This window comes from Dipodomys ordii, unplaced genomic scaffold (genome assembly GCF_000151885.1).
Source record: "Dipodomys ordii isolate 6190 unplaced genomic scaffold, Dord_2.0 Scaffold117, whole genome shotgun sequence".
Lineage (NCBI taxonomy): Eukaryota > Metazoa > Chordata > Mammalia > Rodentia > Heteromyidae > Dipodomys > Dipodomys ordii.
Window position 1 is genome coordinate 3,161,560 of NW_012267333.1, and position 16,688 is coordinate 3,178,247.

Consider the following 16,688-nt stretch of genomic DNA (forward strand, 5'->3'; position numbering starts at 1 on the left):
TCCCACGACCAGACCCCCCTCAAAAAAAATCCAAATGCTATTCCCAACTTAAAAAAAAAATCAACTCGACAAACTAGCAAGTAAAAAGAACTGTTGTGCCAGGTGCTGATGGCTCATGCCTGTAATCACAGATCATAGTTCAAAGCCAGCTCAGGCAGGAAAGGTCCATGAAACCCTAACCACTAGAAAACTGAAAGTAGAGCTATGGCTCTACTCAGGGACAGTGCCCAGGCCCTGAGTTCAAGCCCTATGACTGACAAAAATTTTTTAAAAAGAGAGAGAGAGAACTGTTGTAATATGATTAAAGGCATCTGTGAAAATGCAGCATACTGAATGGTGAAAAAAATTACTGTATTCCCATAGATCAAAACTAAGACAAGGATTTGTACTCTCTTCACTTCCACTCATCATTGCAATTACAATCAAAATTCCAGACTTAACAAACTGATTTTAAAACTCGTTTGATTCAAAGGGCCTAGATTAACTGAAGTCCTTGTAATAATGAATGAAGTAGAAGAACCAGTGCTATCTGATGTTTCTCCATATTAGGATTCAAGACAGTGTGGTACTGTTGTAAAATTAGACAAATGGAACATTAGAGCTAAAAGAAGCTGGGTGTGATGGCACACACTTGTAATCCCAACTACTTAAAAGGAGGAGGCAAGAGGATCTCGAGTTTGTGGTCAGCCTGGGCAGCACAATGAGAACCTGTCTCAAAAAAGTCTGGCATGGGGCTGGGAAGGTGACTCAGTGGTAGAGTGCTTGCCTGGCATGCATGAGGCCCTGGGTTCGATTCCTCAGCACCACATAAGCAAAAAGAAAAAAGCCGGAAGTGGTGCTGTGGCTCAAGTGGTAGAGTGCTAGCCTTGAGCTGTGCTGTGCCCAGAGTTCAGGCCTCATGACCGGACCCCCAAAAAAAAGTCTGGCACAAGCATTGTATATTTTCTTTTATACATGGAAACTTTTCATAAAGTAGAAGAAGAACTATCAGGAAGGGAGAAAGGATGGAGTTGGAAGAGGGAAAGAAGAACGGGAGGACAAGAGAAAAGAGGAGAATAGACACGGTCAAATGAGGATATATGCATGTATGAGAATGTCACAGTGAAACCTATTAATCATGCAATTAATATGTCTTAATAATGATAATAGCTAAGACACCACAAACACAAACATATCATATAGATTTTAATGTCTATGCATTTGGATGATTTGATAGTAAAAACTGATATCGGTGATAATTTGTTACCTGAAAAAATAACTGAATATAGTCCAAAAATAGATTCACACTTATGCAAACAACTGACTTTTCACAAATAAGCAGAAGTTGCCATACTGTACTATTTAAACCTTCATTAAATGTCTTTACACATAAAATGGTTTAAATGAGCCAAAGTCCTAAATAGACATTTCTCCAAAAAAGATTCCTACATGGCTAAGAGGTTCATGAAAAGGAGCATTATATCATTAATCACCAGGGAAATATAAATTAAAGTCAAGAAATGCCATTTCATAGCTTCATGTCTGGATGTCCACTTAAAGCTAATACAGAATAAGAAACATAAATGTTTGTGAGAATATGGAGAAAGTAGATCCCTTGTACATTTTTAGTAGAGTGTAAGATGGTGAAGATACTTTGGAATATGGAATTTCCTCAAAAGAACTGAAAACAGAAAAACCCCCATGACCCAACTATCCATCTTCAAAGTATATATCCAAGAGAATTGAAGTTAATATCTCAAAGAGATATCTACGCTCTACAATTATGGCTACATTCTTCACAATGACCAAGATACAGAAACAACCTAGGTGTCTATAAGAGTGGGGGGATAAAGGAAATGTGTTATGGGCACCTTACATTTTTAATATGTTTTTATTTTCTTTAAGTAGTTGTGTGAAAGAGTTACCATTCAACAGAGCAGTTTATGAATTCAGCACCTCTTGATCAATGTCACTCCTTTTAACATTCTCACATGAAAAAATTCTATTAAGTGAAGTAAGCCAGAACCAGAGAAATACAGCTAAAATGTGTAAATCTACAAGTAAACATAGTAGGTGGTACCCAAGTGGTTATAAATGAATTGACTGAAGTATAATAGACTCTATGGAGAATGCAATTAGATTAATTCTTTAGAAAGACTAAGTCAAAGCCTAACAAAATAAATGCCAAGAAATGGGTACTTGCAGTGGGGGGAGAAGTAGAAGAATGAACAGACGAAATGAGTAAGATAAATTGTATATGCCACAGAATCAACCTCATATTTTAAAAAAAGAAGAAGAAAATCCTTCCGTATGCAACAGTATGCATGAACCTAAAGAAAATCATACTAAGTGAAATAAGCCAGCCACAGAAAGACAAAAACTGTAGATTTCACTTATATAAAGTATCTAAAATAGGTAAACTTACAGAATCAAATCAAGTAGAGTGGTGGTTACTGTGAGATAGAATACACACACACACAGAATTGTTGCTCAATGTATGTGAAGTTTTGGTTATGCAAGATGAATAACTCTAGAGCAGAGTTCTGTCATTCGATGTTTTTCCTTATAGTTAACAACATGTAGCATGCCCCTAAGAAGGACTAACAGTACATGTCATGTTATCTGTTCTTACTACAATCTAAAAAGCAAAGTCTAGCCAGGCCGAGTGTGAGGAATTGTTATATGCTGCTAGCATTGTTGGGGAGGATGCTAAGTGATATATTTACTTTGGGGAAAAAAAATAGCTCTGGCATTTCTTTAGATGTCGAACACCTAACCTATCTTTTGATACCAAGATTACCCTTGACCCAAGAGCACTGAAAGTTTGAATCTTTTCAAAATTCTTCCAAAATTTTCATTATCGCTTTATTTATAATAGCCTAAACTAGAAATAACCCAAATGGCTCAGAAAACAGATTCATGAATAAACAAACATGGTATATGTGTACAGTGTAATAACATTCAGCAATAAGAATTGAATTATTGATATATGTGATAATGTTAATGATTCATAAAATAATTATGTTCTGAAAAAGCACATTATTTCATTCATATAAAATTTTTATGAAATTCTAAACAATTTAAATTAATATATACAATACAAAAGCATATCAGCAATTCCTTCGTGTATGTGGGGAGTTGGTGGAAAGAGTATATGAGAGAAAGTATAGAAGAATATAAGGAAGCTTTCAGGAGTTATAGACGTATGCATTATTGAGAGTTATATAGTTTCATAAGTATATGTATGCCAGAACCTAAATTGCGCACTTTGACTATGCTTAGTTCATCACGTGTCAACTAAATATCAATAAAGCCTCTTTTTTGCCAGTCTTCAGACTTGAACTTAGGACCTGGGTGCTGTCCTCTTTGTGCTCAAGGGTAATGCTCTACCATTTTAGATACAGCACCACTTCCAGTTTTTTCTGAGTGGTTTATTGGAGATACATTTTTCTGCCCAGCTGGCTTCAAAACACGATCCTCAGATCTCAGCCTCCTGAATAGCTAGGATTACAGGTATGAGCCAATAGTGACCAGCTAAGCCTTTTTTTTAAGTTTTGGGAAAAATAAAAGATTTCAGGCTTATCTTTGAATAATAATAATAAGATGATGATGATGGTGACAGGTAAGTAGGTAAATAGAACAAAAATAATTACATACATACAACTCAATATTTTAAATGCTAATGTATACTTATGTACAATTCAACATTTTAAATGCTAATAAATAGTTATAAATAATAGTTAATCTCAAATTCCTTAATGGACGACTTAAAATTACAAAAGAAGACTTGTAGGCCAGATTGATATTTACCTGGTGACAGGACACTGATAAGCTATTTACCAGAAGAAACTCTGATCCCAGAGGCATTCTGGAAGGGCTTTGGAAGGGAATAGTTTATCTGAGCCAATCCTGCACTTTTAAGAGAGTTGAACATTCCCCAAGTTCTTGCTTACTGACATATACAAGAACCAATGTAAGGTCCATAAACTGTGCGTTTAGTCAGCCCATATTAATCAAACCTTGGAACCAAGAATGCAACTGAAACTCAGATACCTCGCAAGAAAATTGTCAAAAGTGTGGGGCTTTGGAGAAAGAAAAGGGAAGGGATCACAGGTTAAGAGGAAAGACTTTGGATTATGAGCGACCTGAGATTGGAACATTCCTTGTCTGCTAATTTCTTGCTTCACCATTTGAACAAGTCATGTACCTTTTCTGGGTGTTGGATTGTTGCAGTTTTGAAGTTCCTTGGAGTCAATAATTATGATACTTGTTAAGAGAACTGAAATAAATGATTCATGTGAAGCTTTTAGCAGAGTGCTTGAAGATGGCAAGAGTGCATTAGCTTAAGAGTTATATTTTTTAATTATTAGTGAATGTTCTATGTCTAGAAGTAGCTTAATCTAATCTGGACCTAGGAGAGACTGCCTCTGTCCAAAAGCAAAGAGGCCACAGATCCGCTGTGGTCCCTCTGCTTACAACCATCATGCACATAGTCATGGTGCTAGACATTTCTAAATACCTCCTCGTTCTCTCTGTGACCCAGTTGTAAAATGCATGTAAAGCCAGGTCCACAGTATGGCTCAGTAAATATTATTTCACAGATGAGAAGGAGGTTGAAAGGTAGTAACCGATCTTAAGCCATGCAGCTAAGGGGAAAAAGGAGAAAAACATAGCTACATCGGTGCCCAAACACATTTACCACCTACTGCAGAAGCTGATGTGTTCAGGGAAGAATTGCCTGCAGCAACTACTTGAAAACGGTACTTTTTGGAAATATACTTTTTATTTTTTTAATGTATTTGTATTGTCGAGGTGATGTACAGAGGGGTTACAGTTACATGAGTAAAGAAATGAATACAATTCGTGTCCAACATACCCCCTCCCTTGTTTTCTCCTGTTATGACTCCCTCCCAACTCCCCTCCCCCACAAGTTGTGAAATTCATTTCCAGCATAGTGTCTTGTGAGGCTCGCTGTAGCATTGGTTCACCCTTTTTCTTTTGTCTCACCATTTCTGTGATTCCTTTTCCCATCCCCAAATCAGATAAACTTATATACAGTACAAAGGAAACCGAAATCATAAGCAGTGAAAACAGGAGGGAAAACAAAGAAAGCAAAAAGGATAACTGCATACAGTACACAAAGAGAAAATTGAAAACCTCTTTTTTCTATATCTTGTAGATCATTTGATTAGCATAATTTTATAAGGTCATATGTACATAGCTATTGAGCTATTGTGATCTTTTGCTAGAACTCTCCTACACATATACTAATTGTTACAGAAGAAGGAAAGCAGGCAGCCTGTGTTTGAAATGTACTCTTGAAAGGTGCTTCACACCACCCAGACATTTTTTAGGTGATTTATGCCAAGACATGAGCAAAATCTAACGTGTGGTCTCCAATCTCTGGCCCATTAGTGCAATTATTTTCCTTCAATTCTGTTCTAAAATACTTGGTATATGTCCTTCATATGAAAGTTCTTGGAGTCTGGAAGCAGTTGCTTAATTCATACATCTCACTTTCATCTACGTGATCTCATGAACATCTACAGAGAAAGAGAGAGAGGGAGAGGAAGAGGGGAGGGGAGGGCCAGGGTGGAGCAGAGTGAGGAGAGGCAAAGCACAATTTGACAAGGAATCTTTCATCATGAATGCTCCACACAAAGAATCCAAGAGTACAGCTTCTCTGGCAGAACTGTGGAATAGCTTAGAGTTTGGGCTGTGGAGCTATCTATGACGGGGCAGGGACCATAAGAAGAGAGAAAAGGAGAAGGAAGGGGAGAGGGAGAGGGGGAGAAAGACAAGGAGAGGGACAAGAGAGAGAAAAACAGAGTCATATTACAAAACACTAGCACTTAGGAGCTATAAAATGGATACTGTTGATTGCCTTCTAACCCGTGGACTGGTCTTTTACCTTTCCTTGTCCCGATGAAAGTAAAAAGTACAATAACAATAAATTCCAGGTTGAGGGATGTAGAGTAAGCAGTAGATCACAGGTAGAAGCAGAAGGAATGGTAATGGAAGGGTCAGACTCTGACTGAGCAGAAGCCCCATTCTATCGCTTGCCTCCTGATCTTGGAAAACCTCTCTAAATCTTCAATGCCTCATCCACCTAGAAAGCCAAGATAATAGTAGAAATTGCCTTCTGGGGATACCCTACAAGTTAAATAGAATTTCTATGGCAAACAGTATAAATCCTGGAAGATAATTATGCCTTAAAAATATTAGTTTCTGTGTGTTAATATATTATTATAATTCTGCTACTATGACTTAAAAACTACAGAAACTATAAGAAGGCAATTTTTTGAGATACACGATGGGACTTTATAAAAATCTCTGAAAAAAAATCTCTTGGAATCAAAACATCACATGTGTTTAGAGATGGCTTTGTGAATTTTTTCAACTATTTTTGCATTTCTCAAGTACTTCTTAGTCCCCAGAGAAGTTAATGGTCCAGCAGATATTAGTGAAAAAGGCCGACATGGTCTCTGCCCATTCATGCATGGATCCTCAAAAATATAATCCTATAAAGTATATAAGCCCATTTGGCAATCAGCCTACTAAGAACTGAAGAAGCTGGAAATCCAAAAGTAACCATGAAACCTGGGAATCATGGATCAGTCAAGTACCTACTGCATACATTTTATGTGCTAACTCCTTAGTTAGGCACTGGGCATGAAAAAAAGAAAAAGTAAATGTGTCCTCTGTTTTTCTTTTTTGTCGGTTGTGGGGCTTGAACTTTGGGCCTGGGCTCTGTCCCTCAGCTCTTCAGCTTTAGGCAAGCACTCTACCACTTGAGCCACAGCTCCACTTCCAGTTTTCTGGTGATTATTTGGAGATAAGAGTCTCACGGAGTTTCCTGCCCAGGCTGGCTTTGAACTTTGATCCTCAGATCTCAGCTTCCTGAGTAGCTAGGACCCCAGGTGCCAGCCATCACACCCAGCTTAAAATGTGCCCTCTTATAACATCTACTTCCCAGTTCTGAGAACCAGGCCATAGCCAAACACCAGCCATCTAATACGTCAAATACTGACACAGGTCACTTCTGCATGGAGTAAGAAAGTGGAGTGGGAAGTTTGGGCTGACCTTTCAGTAAGTGTAAGAAAGCCTTCCCAAGAATATTGGAGAGAGAGAGAGAAAAAAAAAGCACCAAGGATGGAGAAACTATAGAATGACATATCTTACAGGGGTGCATCTAGAGCCTCCCTGAAACTTTTAATCTGCTCAGGGATTTCCTAACGGCCTCCTTTACCTCCTTATTCCTCAGGCTATAGATGAATGGGTTCAGCATTGGGGTCACCACTGTGTAGAGCACAGATACCACTCGGTCTCCCTCTGAGGACTGGCCTGAATTATCTCTCAGATACATGAAGATGAGCGTGCCAAAGAAGAGAGTGACGGCCGTGAGGTGGGAGGCGCAGGTGGAGAAGGTCTTGGCCCGGCCTCCAGCAGAGCGGATCTTCATGACTGCAATGACGATGAACAGATAGGATATCACGATCACCAGGGTGCAAGCAGGCATGACAAAAATGGCGAAGACAATGATCACCACTTCCTGGGTATAGCTGTCACCACAGGTGAGTTTTAACAGAGGAGGGAGGTCGCAGAAAATGAAGTTGATCTCATTGTTACCACAGAAGGAGAGCGTGAAGGCTGTGACTGTTCGAATAAAGGCACTAGAAAAACCAGCAACATAAGCTGCAGCTACTAAACCCGAACGAGCCTTCTCGGTCATGATGGTGACGTACAGTAAGGGTTGGCACACGGCCACATAGCGGTCATAGGCCATGATGGCCAAGAGGTAGCAGTCGATGGAAGCAAAGAAGGTGAAGAGGAAGAACTGAGCCGCGCAGCGAATTAAGGAGATGATTGAGCCTCGTTCCCACAACACAGCCAGCATCTGAGGGACAATGACAGAGGAGTAGCACACGTCCACGAAGGAAAGGTGACTGAGGAAGAAGTACATCGGGGTGTGGAGGCGGCGATCTTTGCAGATCAAGATCATCATCCCTGTATTTCCCAGCACAGTGATGAGATAGAAACTCAGAAATACCAGGAATAGAGGAAGCCTCCACTCGGGATGGTCAGTGAATGCGGTCATGAAGAACTCAGTCACTAAAGTATAGTTCTTTGCAGCCATCCATCAAGCTCTTCACCTGGGGGGGCTAGGACAAGATGAGAGAAACACCCTAAGAGTTCAAGCTATATTTCAGGGAGGAAGCATGCACTGAGTGCTTGACCTATAGTCACTCAACTTCAACCAACTTTACACTCCAAGGAGTCAGACAAATACACACACACACACACACACACACATATATATATATATATATATATATATCAGTGATATATCACTGATATATATATATATCACTGATATATATATATATATATATCAGTGAAGGTTTCTATTACAATAGGAATAAAGAGCAAGTGATTCCCTGACCTGCAAATCAGAGCTTGTATTTACAAGGCACCCCAATTAGCTGATTTTGTGCAAGACATTTAACCTTTCTTCCTCTGCCAAAAGAAACTATAATATCTGCTCTATTTACAAGATAATGTATATTAAAACTGTTGCCAAAGCTCATTGGAAAGCTAAATGCAACCTGATATAGGTATGGTGACTATTCAAATTTCTAAGTGAATGCTTTAGAGAAGAAATTTTATATTCTAAGGACAAAGGAATGTGACTCCAAAAATGCCCATTATCAGTCAGCACTGGGATCTGCTTATAGAAAGATTTCTATTCTCAGTCTAATAATTTGAATGTTTAACAAACAGCTGTTACCCTAATTAAAGTGGGCTGGCCTCTTAAGATTCTGTGTAAATGTATATGTGTATATACCTACTAACATCAACCTTGGAACCAAAAGAATAAGGGTAAGCTCCCTTAGGCACTTGGCAAATATCCCTGAACATTGTTTGGTTTTTCTCAAAGCCCCTCATAAAAGCAATTGTGTCACAACAACAAGCATCCTAATTTATTTTTTGGTGGCGTTATTAGCATATGACTTCACACAGGTGCTGGAATTTGTCCCTGGTGCTTTTTGATGTACAAAGCTCTGACTTTCTGCCAGTTCTTCTTGAGCAATGACATCAGGAAGTGGACAGTCAGGTGGATGTTATACCTACGTTCATTGTCCGTCAACTTCACCGGACCAACACACCAACAACAGCCAACAAGATGTTCTGAATCTGGCTTGATTCTTCATCTAGAACTTGATTGTGAGCTTTACCTCATCTACCTCAGCCACTGTATTGTCTTTGTGTATTAGCAGGAAAGGGAACTCGCTGGCCTCACTCAGGCTCTGCTTGATCAAGAGATGTGGAAGCCAGAAAGCCTCATATTTCTTGGCCAGCTTCTTCTTTCTTGTTGAACTTCTTCAGAGCCTTGATGTCCCTGTGCGGATTATGCACAGCCTGCACCCCGTCACCATGCTGCCCCCCCTAAGGGCGCATACAGAGAACTTGTACATTTAAGCCTGACAGTGCCAGTGTCCTTCTGGGGGTTGCAGTTTCTCGGACCGATCTGCGTTCCCACCGATTCTAAGATCCTCTGGTGTTTGTGCCAGTGGTGGCATAGGACTGCCACACCACTTCACCTAGATGGTCATGAGAGACTTTGCTGCACACAACTCCTTTCACTGCAGTAACCAGAAAAGAGTCGGCATCCGAGTTTGAAAGTAGAGTGGAGCAGAATTCATTCTTCGTCTTGTGCTTGCCTGAGAAATCTAGGTTCATGGGCTGGGTGGTGATAGAATTCTAGAACAAGGTGGTAGAAAGGTTTCTATCATGTTTGAATCTGTGATGAAATGCTGAGCTGGCCCATTATAGATTATAACAACAACAACATGATGAGAACTATAAGCCATGAGCTGAGCATGAGCCCTCCTTACCTGAATTCCACTTTGTGAGTGCCTTCTTCCTTTGTTCGATAATTTTGTTTTTATCTGTGACCTGCCAATCTAGTGACATGGCTTTAGTTCACTCACAGCAAACGTGTGACCCTGAACAAGTCACATTTCCCCTTAATTACCTTATCTGTCTCCCTGTCAATGAACAACAGCACATTGCATGGAATCATAATCAGAGCAACCTTGTTAAGATGAGTTGACTTTCCAGTTCCTTTCCAGTCTACTCTTGCACCTGCAAGTCTCTCTGCTTCCTATTATTCTTAACAAAGCAAAGCATCCCCGACACTAAACTCCTTGTGTTATTTTTCTAGACTCATCCCAAGACAGCAAGGCTGGGGACCAGCTTCTTCCCTAAGCTTCCGATCCAACCCTAGACCCTGTCACCGATGCTCCTGTACTCCCTTCTCCAGTGTGGCACCCTAATTGGTTCCTGAGGTAACTCTCCAGGGGACAGTTGATTTCGTGACTTCCTAACCAGGTGTCTAATAACTTCAAAGGTTTCTCTTTAATTTCAAACTCCCAAATCCCTGTCCTTTGGGAGGCTGTGATGGAAATGGTTCCTAGTCTTGTACTCTTCCTGCTTTGTACCAAAAGGAATCTCTTTCTTTGAAGGCTCCTTAGATCTCACTCAGGAATTTCATCACGGGTTTTACACAATGCCACCCTCCCCAGCTAGAAAGGCACAAATTTTTCCTCCCATCACGAAAGCATACTGGAATTGGTGACTTTGAAAGCTCACTATTTCGCAGAAGCCAAGCATGCTATCAAGAGTCCTTAAGTGAAAGCTGGGAGAGATAGATGTGAGTGAGATATGAACAGACTTCCACCTTCAACAAAATTCTTTAAGGTGACCCCAGTGGTTCTCAAGCCTCAGTGCGATTGAGAATTACCCATGACTGGAAAATATGTGATGTTAGCCTACCCAGCCCTTCCATAGGATTCTGATGCAGCTCTATTCATAGCAAACAACAATACATTCATAGTCATCCCAGAAAATTCCCACACAGTAAATCTTCAACATTGATATTTAGATACACTAAAGAAGCACTCTTAGGAGCTGTATCCCTGCTTCACCCTCTATTTGTGGTGCTATAAACAAAAGAGAAATAATAAACACACATATATGTGTATTTCAAAAAATGTGATTATCTTCCTTCCTCATTGAATTGACACAGTCGAGGTGAGTTTAGGTTTCCTGTCATGTAAATCATTTAAAGAGGTAGACACAGAGTGTGCCATCAAAGTTCATGGGTGACAAACCAATGACCTAAACTTCACCAAACTTACTCCAGAAAATACACAGACACAAGTGAACTCCGGGGCTGTAGTTCTCAAACTTCAGTCACAGAAGAATTCCCCAAGTTGCTGTTAAAATCCCAAGATCCAGACTGTACCTCTTAACAATTAAATAGGAATGTCTGAGAGTTGGAGCCAGACACAAAGATAATTTCAATCCTGAGATGATTACAATGTGCATCAAGGTTTAAAAACTGCTGACAGACTGTTCTTGCTCTTCCCTGGGTGACTGAGGTAGGAAAACAGGGTTACTGCTCTCATACTTTGGGGACCTCTTTGTGTGTCCTTCTCACATGGAAATTCTATTAAGTAACCACACCTCATAAGATGTATAAAGTCCTATGGTTAAAAGAAACATCAACAATTTTAGCTAACCCTGCATTTCCCAAAAGGAATCATAAACTCTCATATACATTAGAATCCTACAGAATCAGAGTTCTTAGAGATGGATGCTCCTGAGGCAGTGTGACTCTACGGAGGCTCAGAAATTATTCAAGTGCTAAACAAGTCCTTATTCTCATATACAGCATCTCCTGATGACTCATCTCAGGGTCTGGCTCCTCTCTGTGAGATTGCTTCCCCCAAAAGCAGTTGTTTCTACTGGTAAGGGAATTGGCTGGGAGTTCTAGACAGATCTCTTAGGTACTATAGGGGACACCACCTTGGCCTTTAAGAAAGACTTTCCTTTGAGTCATGAAGTGGGCCCCCTAACGGGGTCTTGAAGATCTAGTACACAAATAATATTCATTCCATCTACCATTCCATCTACCACTCCATCCATTTTCTGGTTTCAAGAGATATTTAATTGGATGGAATAAATTTATGCTATCTAATGAGGTTGATTCACTTTCTCCAAATGAACATGTAGATCAAATCATATCCCACAAATATGTACAGTTATCATGTGTCAATTTAATTTTAAATGCTTAAAAATATAATGGTTATTAGTCAGGACTAATTTGCAAGTTTCAAAATTATTCCATTTTGCTATTATATATTTTATCCTTTTCTATATTTAAATGATATGGAAAAGTTATCACTTAGTTACTTCTTAATTTGGGTCTTACTACATTTGTAATGAGAAAAGTTCATGTCAGAGAATATTTTGGGATCTATTCCCCTACATTATGTTTTCTACTATCTTTTTTGTTATGTCTATTTATGTCAGGGTATATGTGTTTTTTAATTTCATACTTTATATGCTTATATCTTCATTTTTATATTTTTTCTAAAATTATTGTTTGCATAATATGGTGAGTTTTAAGTATCACTGAAACAGTGTTTCTCCTACATGTTTTATAACAACGTTCTTGGGTGGATGCAAGTTTAATGTTGGGAGTGATTTCTTTTACATGGCAAATATTTATACCACATTTTAAAAGATTTCTCTCTGTCTCATTCCATGGCTCTTATACATGATTTTAGGATACTCTATCTCCATTTTCGTTATTTTACTGGCTTGAAATCAATTTCAATTAATGTTATAGAAAAAATATTGATAGGCTGGTTTTTAGGTCCTATTTGTTATATGTAGTCTCCATTAATTGCAGCTAACTAATATAATAAATCTTACAAGTAATCTCCTATATTCTTAGTGTGTGTAGTTTTGTTTGAAATGACACTGAATATCTTTACCATAAGAGAAAGAAATAAAATAGGACTATTTGTAAATTTAAAAAGAATGGTTATTGGTCTGTAAACATGGCAATGAGGATACGTTAGCCAGCCCGTGTTCAGTTTCAGAGGGGTATTGATCATGTTTTTATGTTTTCTGTTAAAGCCTATAAAAGAGGTTTAGATACTTTTCATTAAGACATTTTTTCCAGAGACAAACGTTGGAAGGGAAATAAACAGACTAACAGCAAAGATTGTTTAGCTGCTTACTATTTATGTATCAATTCACTGTTCTAAGATAAAGGCTAAGAATGTATCTGATGGATGAATGCATGGACTGACTGATTAGTTGTATTAGCTCATTTAATCCATGCAACAGTCCTATTCATGACTCAAGTACTATCATTATTCCTCTTTTAAAAGCCATTAGAAAGTGTAGGCATGGATGTTAACTGGAATCCCAATGCTGCTACAGTAAGAGACCAAGTTAGAGTTAGAATCCAGAAGCCCAGCCCCAGAATGCATACTCCAAACTCCAAGTCCCAGTCACACTGAAAACTTTCCACATGAATATCTCCAAATTCCATAATGTCTGCATTCTCCTTGTGTTCTGTCTTCTGTAATGTCTGTATTCTCCTTTGGAAAAGAAGACTTGGGTTGGACAGGACACCTAAGTTGTATGGTAAGCAGATTGTGATGGGAAATTCTTAGCATACTTGGGAAGTCCCTTGCTCCTTCTCCAAGTGTCAAGCACAGCTTCTGGTGTGATGAGGTAGACTCAGCTCTCCACCCTACTCACATGCAGCCACTGTAGCAGGTTGAACTGGGATAAGACTGTGAGTTGATCTGTACTGGTCTCAAGGAACACCCAACTCTAAGGCTGAGGATCACCTAGTCCCTCTAGATCTGCTTTGGAAGGACCCATCCCAACGTTAATATTTCCTCTCAATGGTTCTTTGTCTATTTGCTATTCCAGAGGCTAGGAGAAAAGGAGCTTGCCTTTCAGAATAAGAATCCTAGAAAAGAAAGCTCAGTAGGCTGCAACTGTTCTTTTCCAATGTCTTGGAAGTAAGGGACCTGTGGTTTGAGAAACAATGATGCAAGAGTCAATATACTGCAGGAGGCTAAGATATTGCAGTGTTTAGGGACTCAGGACAGTCAGGATTACCTTCCTGCCACCCCACCACAAAATGTAGCAATACTCTGCCTCAGGCACAAAATCTTCAAAGAACACAGTGAAAATGGATTGGCATTATGGGCAGTGAGACTGGAAAGTCTTCAACCATGTGGATTCTCGAGCATGCAATGTGACAAAGGAAACAGGAGCCGCTGAGACAGAGGCTGTATTTCTAGAGGGGAAAGCAATGGACAGGCATGTGATTGCAGATGATGTTAAGCAATTTATGTAATGCATCTCCAGAAATCAATACCAGAATCTGAAGAATGTTTCAAAAGAGTCAGTGTCATCCACTGGGCCATCTGATTGCCATAATAAGGGTAATTTGTGCTGAATACTGGTAGCTCACCCCTGTAATCCTAGCAACTCAAAAGGCTGATATCTAAGGATAGTGAGCGAAAGTCAGCCTGAACAAGAAAGCCCTGAGACTCTTATCTCCAATTAACCAGCAAAAAGCTATAAATGGAGCTGTGGCTCAAGTGGTAGAGTGCTAACGTTGAGTGTAAAAGCTAAGAGACAGTGCCCAGGCCTGAGTTCAAGCCCTACAACTATCCCAAAAATAAGGTAAAAAAATTTTTTTTTAAATCTAAATATTAAATCCTAACTGATGGCCTAATTCTGAAGTACATAGAAGTTAATGCTAACATCTATAACAAACATTAAGAATAATCAAAATATAAACTGGGTTGATGGATGGAATAAATTGATAGAGGGATAAATTCACAGGCAGATTATATGTGTCACGAAGTAAATAGTAAATAGTAAGTGAAAATATGACCAATTACGCAACCTAAGAACTTAGTACAAGGTGTTTATGTTACATTATATGCAATATTTTTACATGGTGAAAATTGTCATGGACTATCTTGCGAAAATAAAAACTTGTTTTACAACCACAGACTGGTCAGGTAAGCCACATCTGTATTGCACAAGATTAAGTTCCAGAACCTTTTGTGTTCTGGGAGTGACAGCTCTAACTCCAATCTCTTCTGAGGTTTTTCTTCATTTCCTTCTTCAGGATCTAATCCCATGCCGTGTTTATTTGAACATTCAACCTCATATTGAATAAATATTAAGCCGTGAGGACCCACACTTTGGGGACTACCAAAGAGTGGGTGATTCTCCGGATGTTTCCCGATGAGAAATGCTTAGGAGAGTCTGACTCTATTAAGCATTTTCCTGAGAGCGTCTTTCACTTCCTTGTTCCTCAGACTATAGATGAGGGGGTTCAACATGGGGATCACGGTCGTATAGAATACCGACACCACCCGATCCTTTTCTGAGGACTGGCCCGAGTTATCTCTGAGGTACATGAAGATGAGGGTACCAAAGAAGAGGGACACCGCGGTGAGGTGCGAGGCGCAGGTAGAGAAGGTCTTGGCCCGGCCTCCCACGGAAGGAATCTTCATAATGGCTACAACGATGAACAGGTAAGACACCAAGATCACCACCATGCAGGCGGGGATGACAAAGATGGCGAAGACGATGATCACCACTTCCTGGGTGTAGCTGTCCCCACAGGTCAGCTTTAGCAGAGGCGGGAGGTCACAGAAAATGAAGTCGATCTCGTTGCTTCCGCAGAAGGAGAGCGTGAACGCTGAGATTGTGCGCACAGAGGCACTGGAGAGACCCGCAAGGTAAGCCCCGGCCACCAACCCCAATCGAGTCCCCTGGGTCATGATGCTCACGTAGAGCAGGGGTTGGCACACAGCCACATAGCGGTCATAAGCCATCAGGGCCAAGAGGTAGCAGTCGATGGAGCCAAAGAAGGTGAAGAGGAAGAACTGAGCAGCACAGCGGGCGTAGGATAGGGTGGCCCCGTGCTGCAGCAGCACAGCCATGGTCTGAGGCACGGTGACGGACGAGTAGCAGATGTCCATGAACGAGAGGTGACTCAGGAGAAAGTACATCGGGGTGTGCAGACGGCGATCCGCACGGATCACAGCGATCATACCCAAGTTCCCCCACAGAGTGGTGAGATAGATAAACAAGAACAAGAAGAAGAGAGGGAGCGCCCGTTCGGGATGCTCAGTGAAGGCGATCAGGAGGAATTCGGTCACGAAGGTGAGGTTTGCCTGGGCCATGAAGCCAGCACGCTCCATCTGAGAAGGAACGACATGGGAAACATCATCCCCGGGAAGCTGAGGCTTTGCTTACAAGCACTGAGCCTTTACCATGTAGACAAAATACATGGGAGTGCACGGGACCGTGCAGGTGGCTGTGGATCTTCCCTCCCTTCAAGGAAGTTCTCTGAGATACACAGAATCATCTCAAGATAGGTCTAAGGATAAGAATGCGCATTCTGACACCTCTGTAGGAAGCCTTCTCCTCAGCTCATCACTGGGAGCCAGAGCCTCCTTGTGGCTCCATTGGGAACTAATACCTAATTTCCGATTACCAGGTGGTTCTCCATCTTTGTGCTCCCCCCCCCCCTTTTTTTTTCTCCCAAGACCACAGCCCTAGTCCTCTTTGGCTCTTCTAGGGCTTAAAGAAACACCCAAGGAACTATTTTCCCCGCCTTCAGGGAAATTCTAATTACTTTACTTGAAAGACCAATAAAACTGGTATTTCTTTTTTTTTTTAATTTTATTTTATTTTATTTGTGAACAAACTGTACAGAGGGGTTACAATTGCATGGGCAGGATAATGCGTACATTTCTTACCAAGCATTGCAGCCTCCTCCTTTGTTTACCCTTCCCATCCCTTCC

The 16,688-nt window shown here is 40.3% G+C and overlaps 2 protein-coding genes across 2 annotated transcripts; both read right to left on the bottom strand.

Annotated features, from left to right (window-relative positions):
* Positions 1–7,171: 7,171 nt before the first annotated feature.
* On the bottom strand, positions 7,172–8,116 carry LOC105995320 (olfactory receptor 9Q2). Its single transcript, XM_013029024.1, has one exon. The coding sequence runs from the start codon at positions 8,114–8,116 to the stop codon at positions 7,172–7,174; it is 945 nt and encodes a 314-aa protein (XP_012884478.1).
* A 7,012-nt stretch (positions 8,117–15,128) lies between these two features.
* On the bottom strand, positions 15,129–16,064 carry LOC105995485 (olfactory receptor 9Q1). Its single transcript, XM_013029200.1, has one exon. The coding sequence runs from the start codon at positions 16,062–16,064 to the stop codon at positions 15,129–15,131; it is 936 nt and encodes a 311-aa protein (XP_012884654.1).
* Between the last annotated feature and the right edge of the window lie 624 nt (positions 16,065–16,688).

What these genes read in the sequence shown, in the direction of transcription:
- LOC105995320 (XM_013029024.1), bottom strand. Translation starts at nt 8,116, where the DNA reads ATGGCTGCAAAGAACTATACTTTAGTGACTGAGTTCTTCATGACCGCA.
- LOC105995485 (XM_013029200.1), bottom strand. Translation starts at nt 16,064, where the DNA reads ATGGCCCAGGCAAACCTCACCTTCGTGACCGAATTCCTCCTGATCGCC.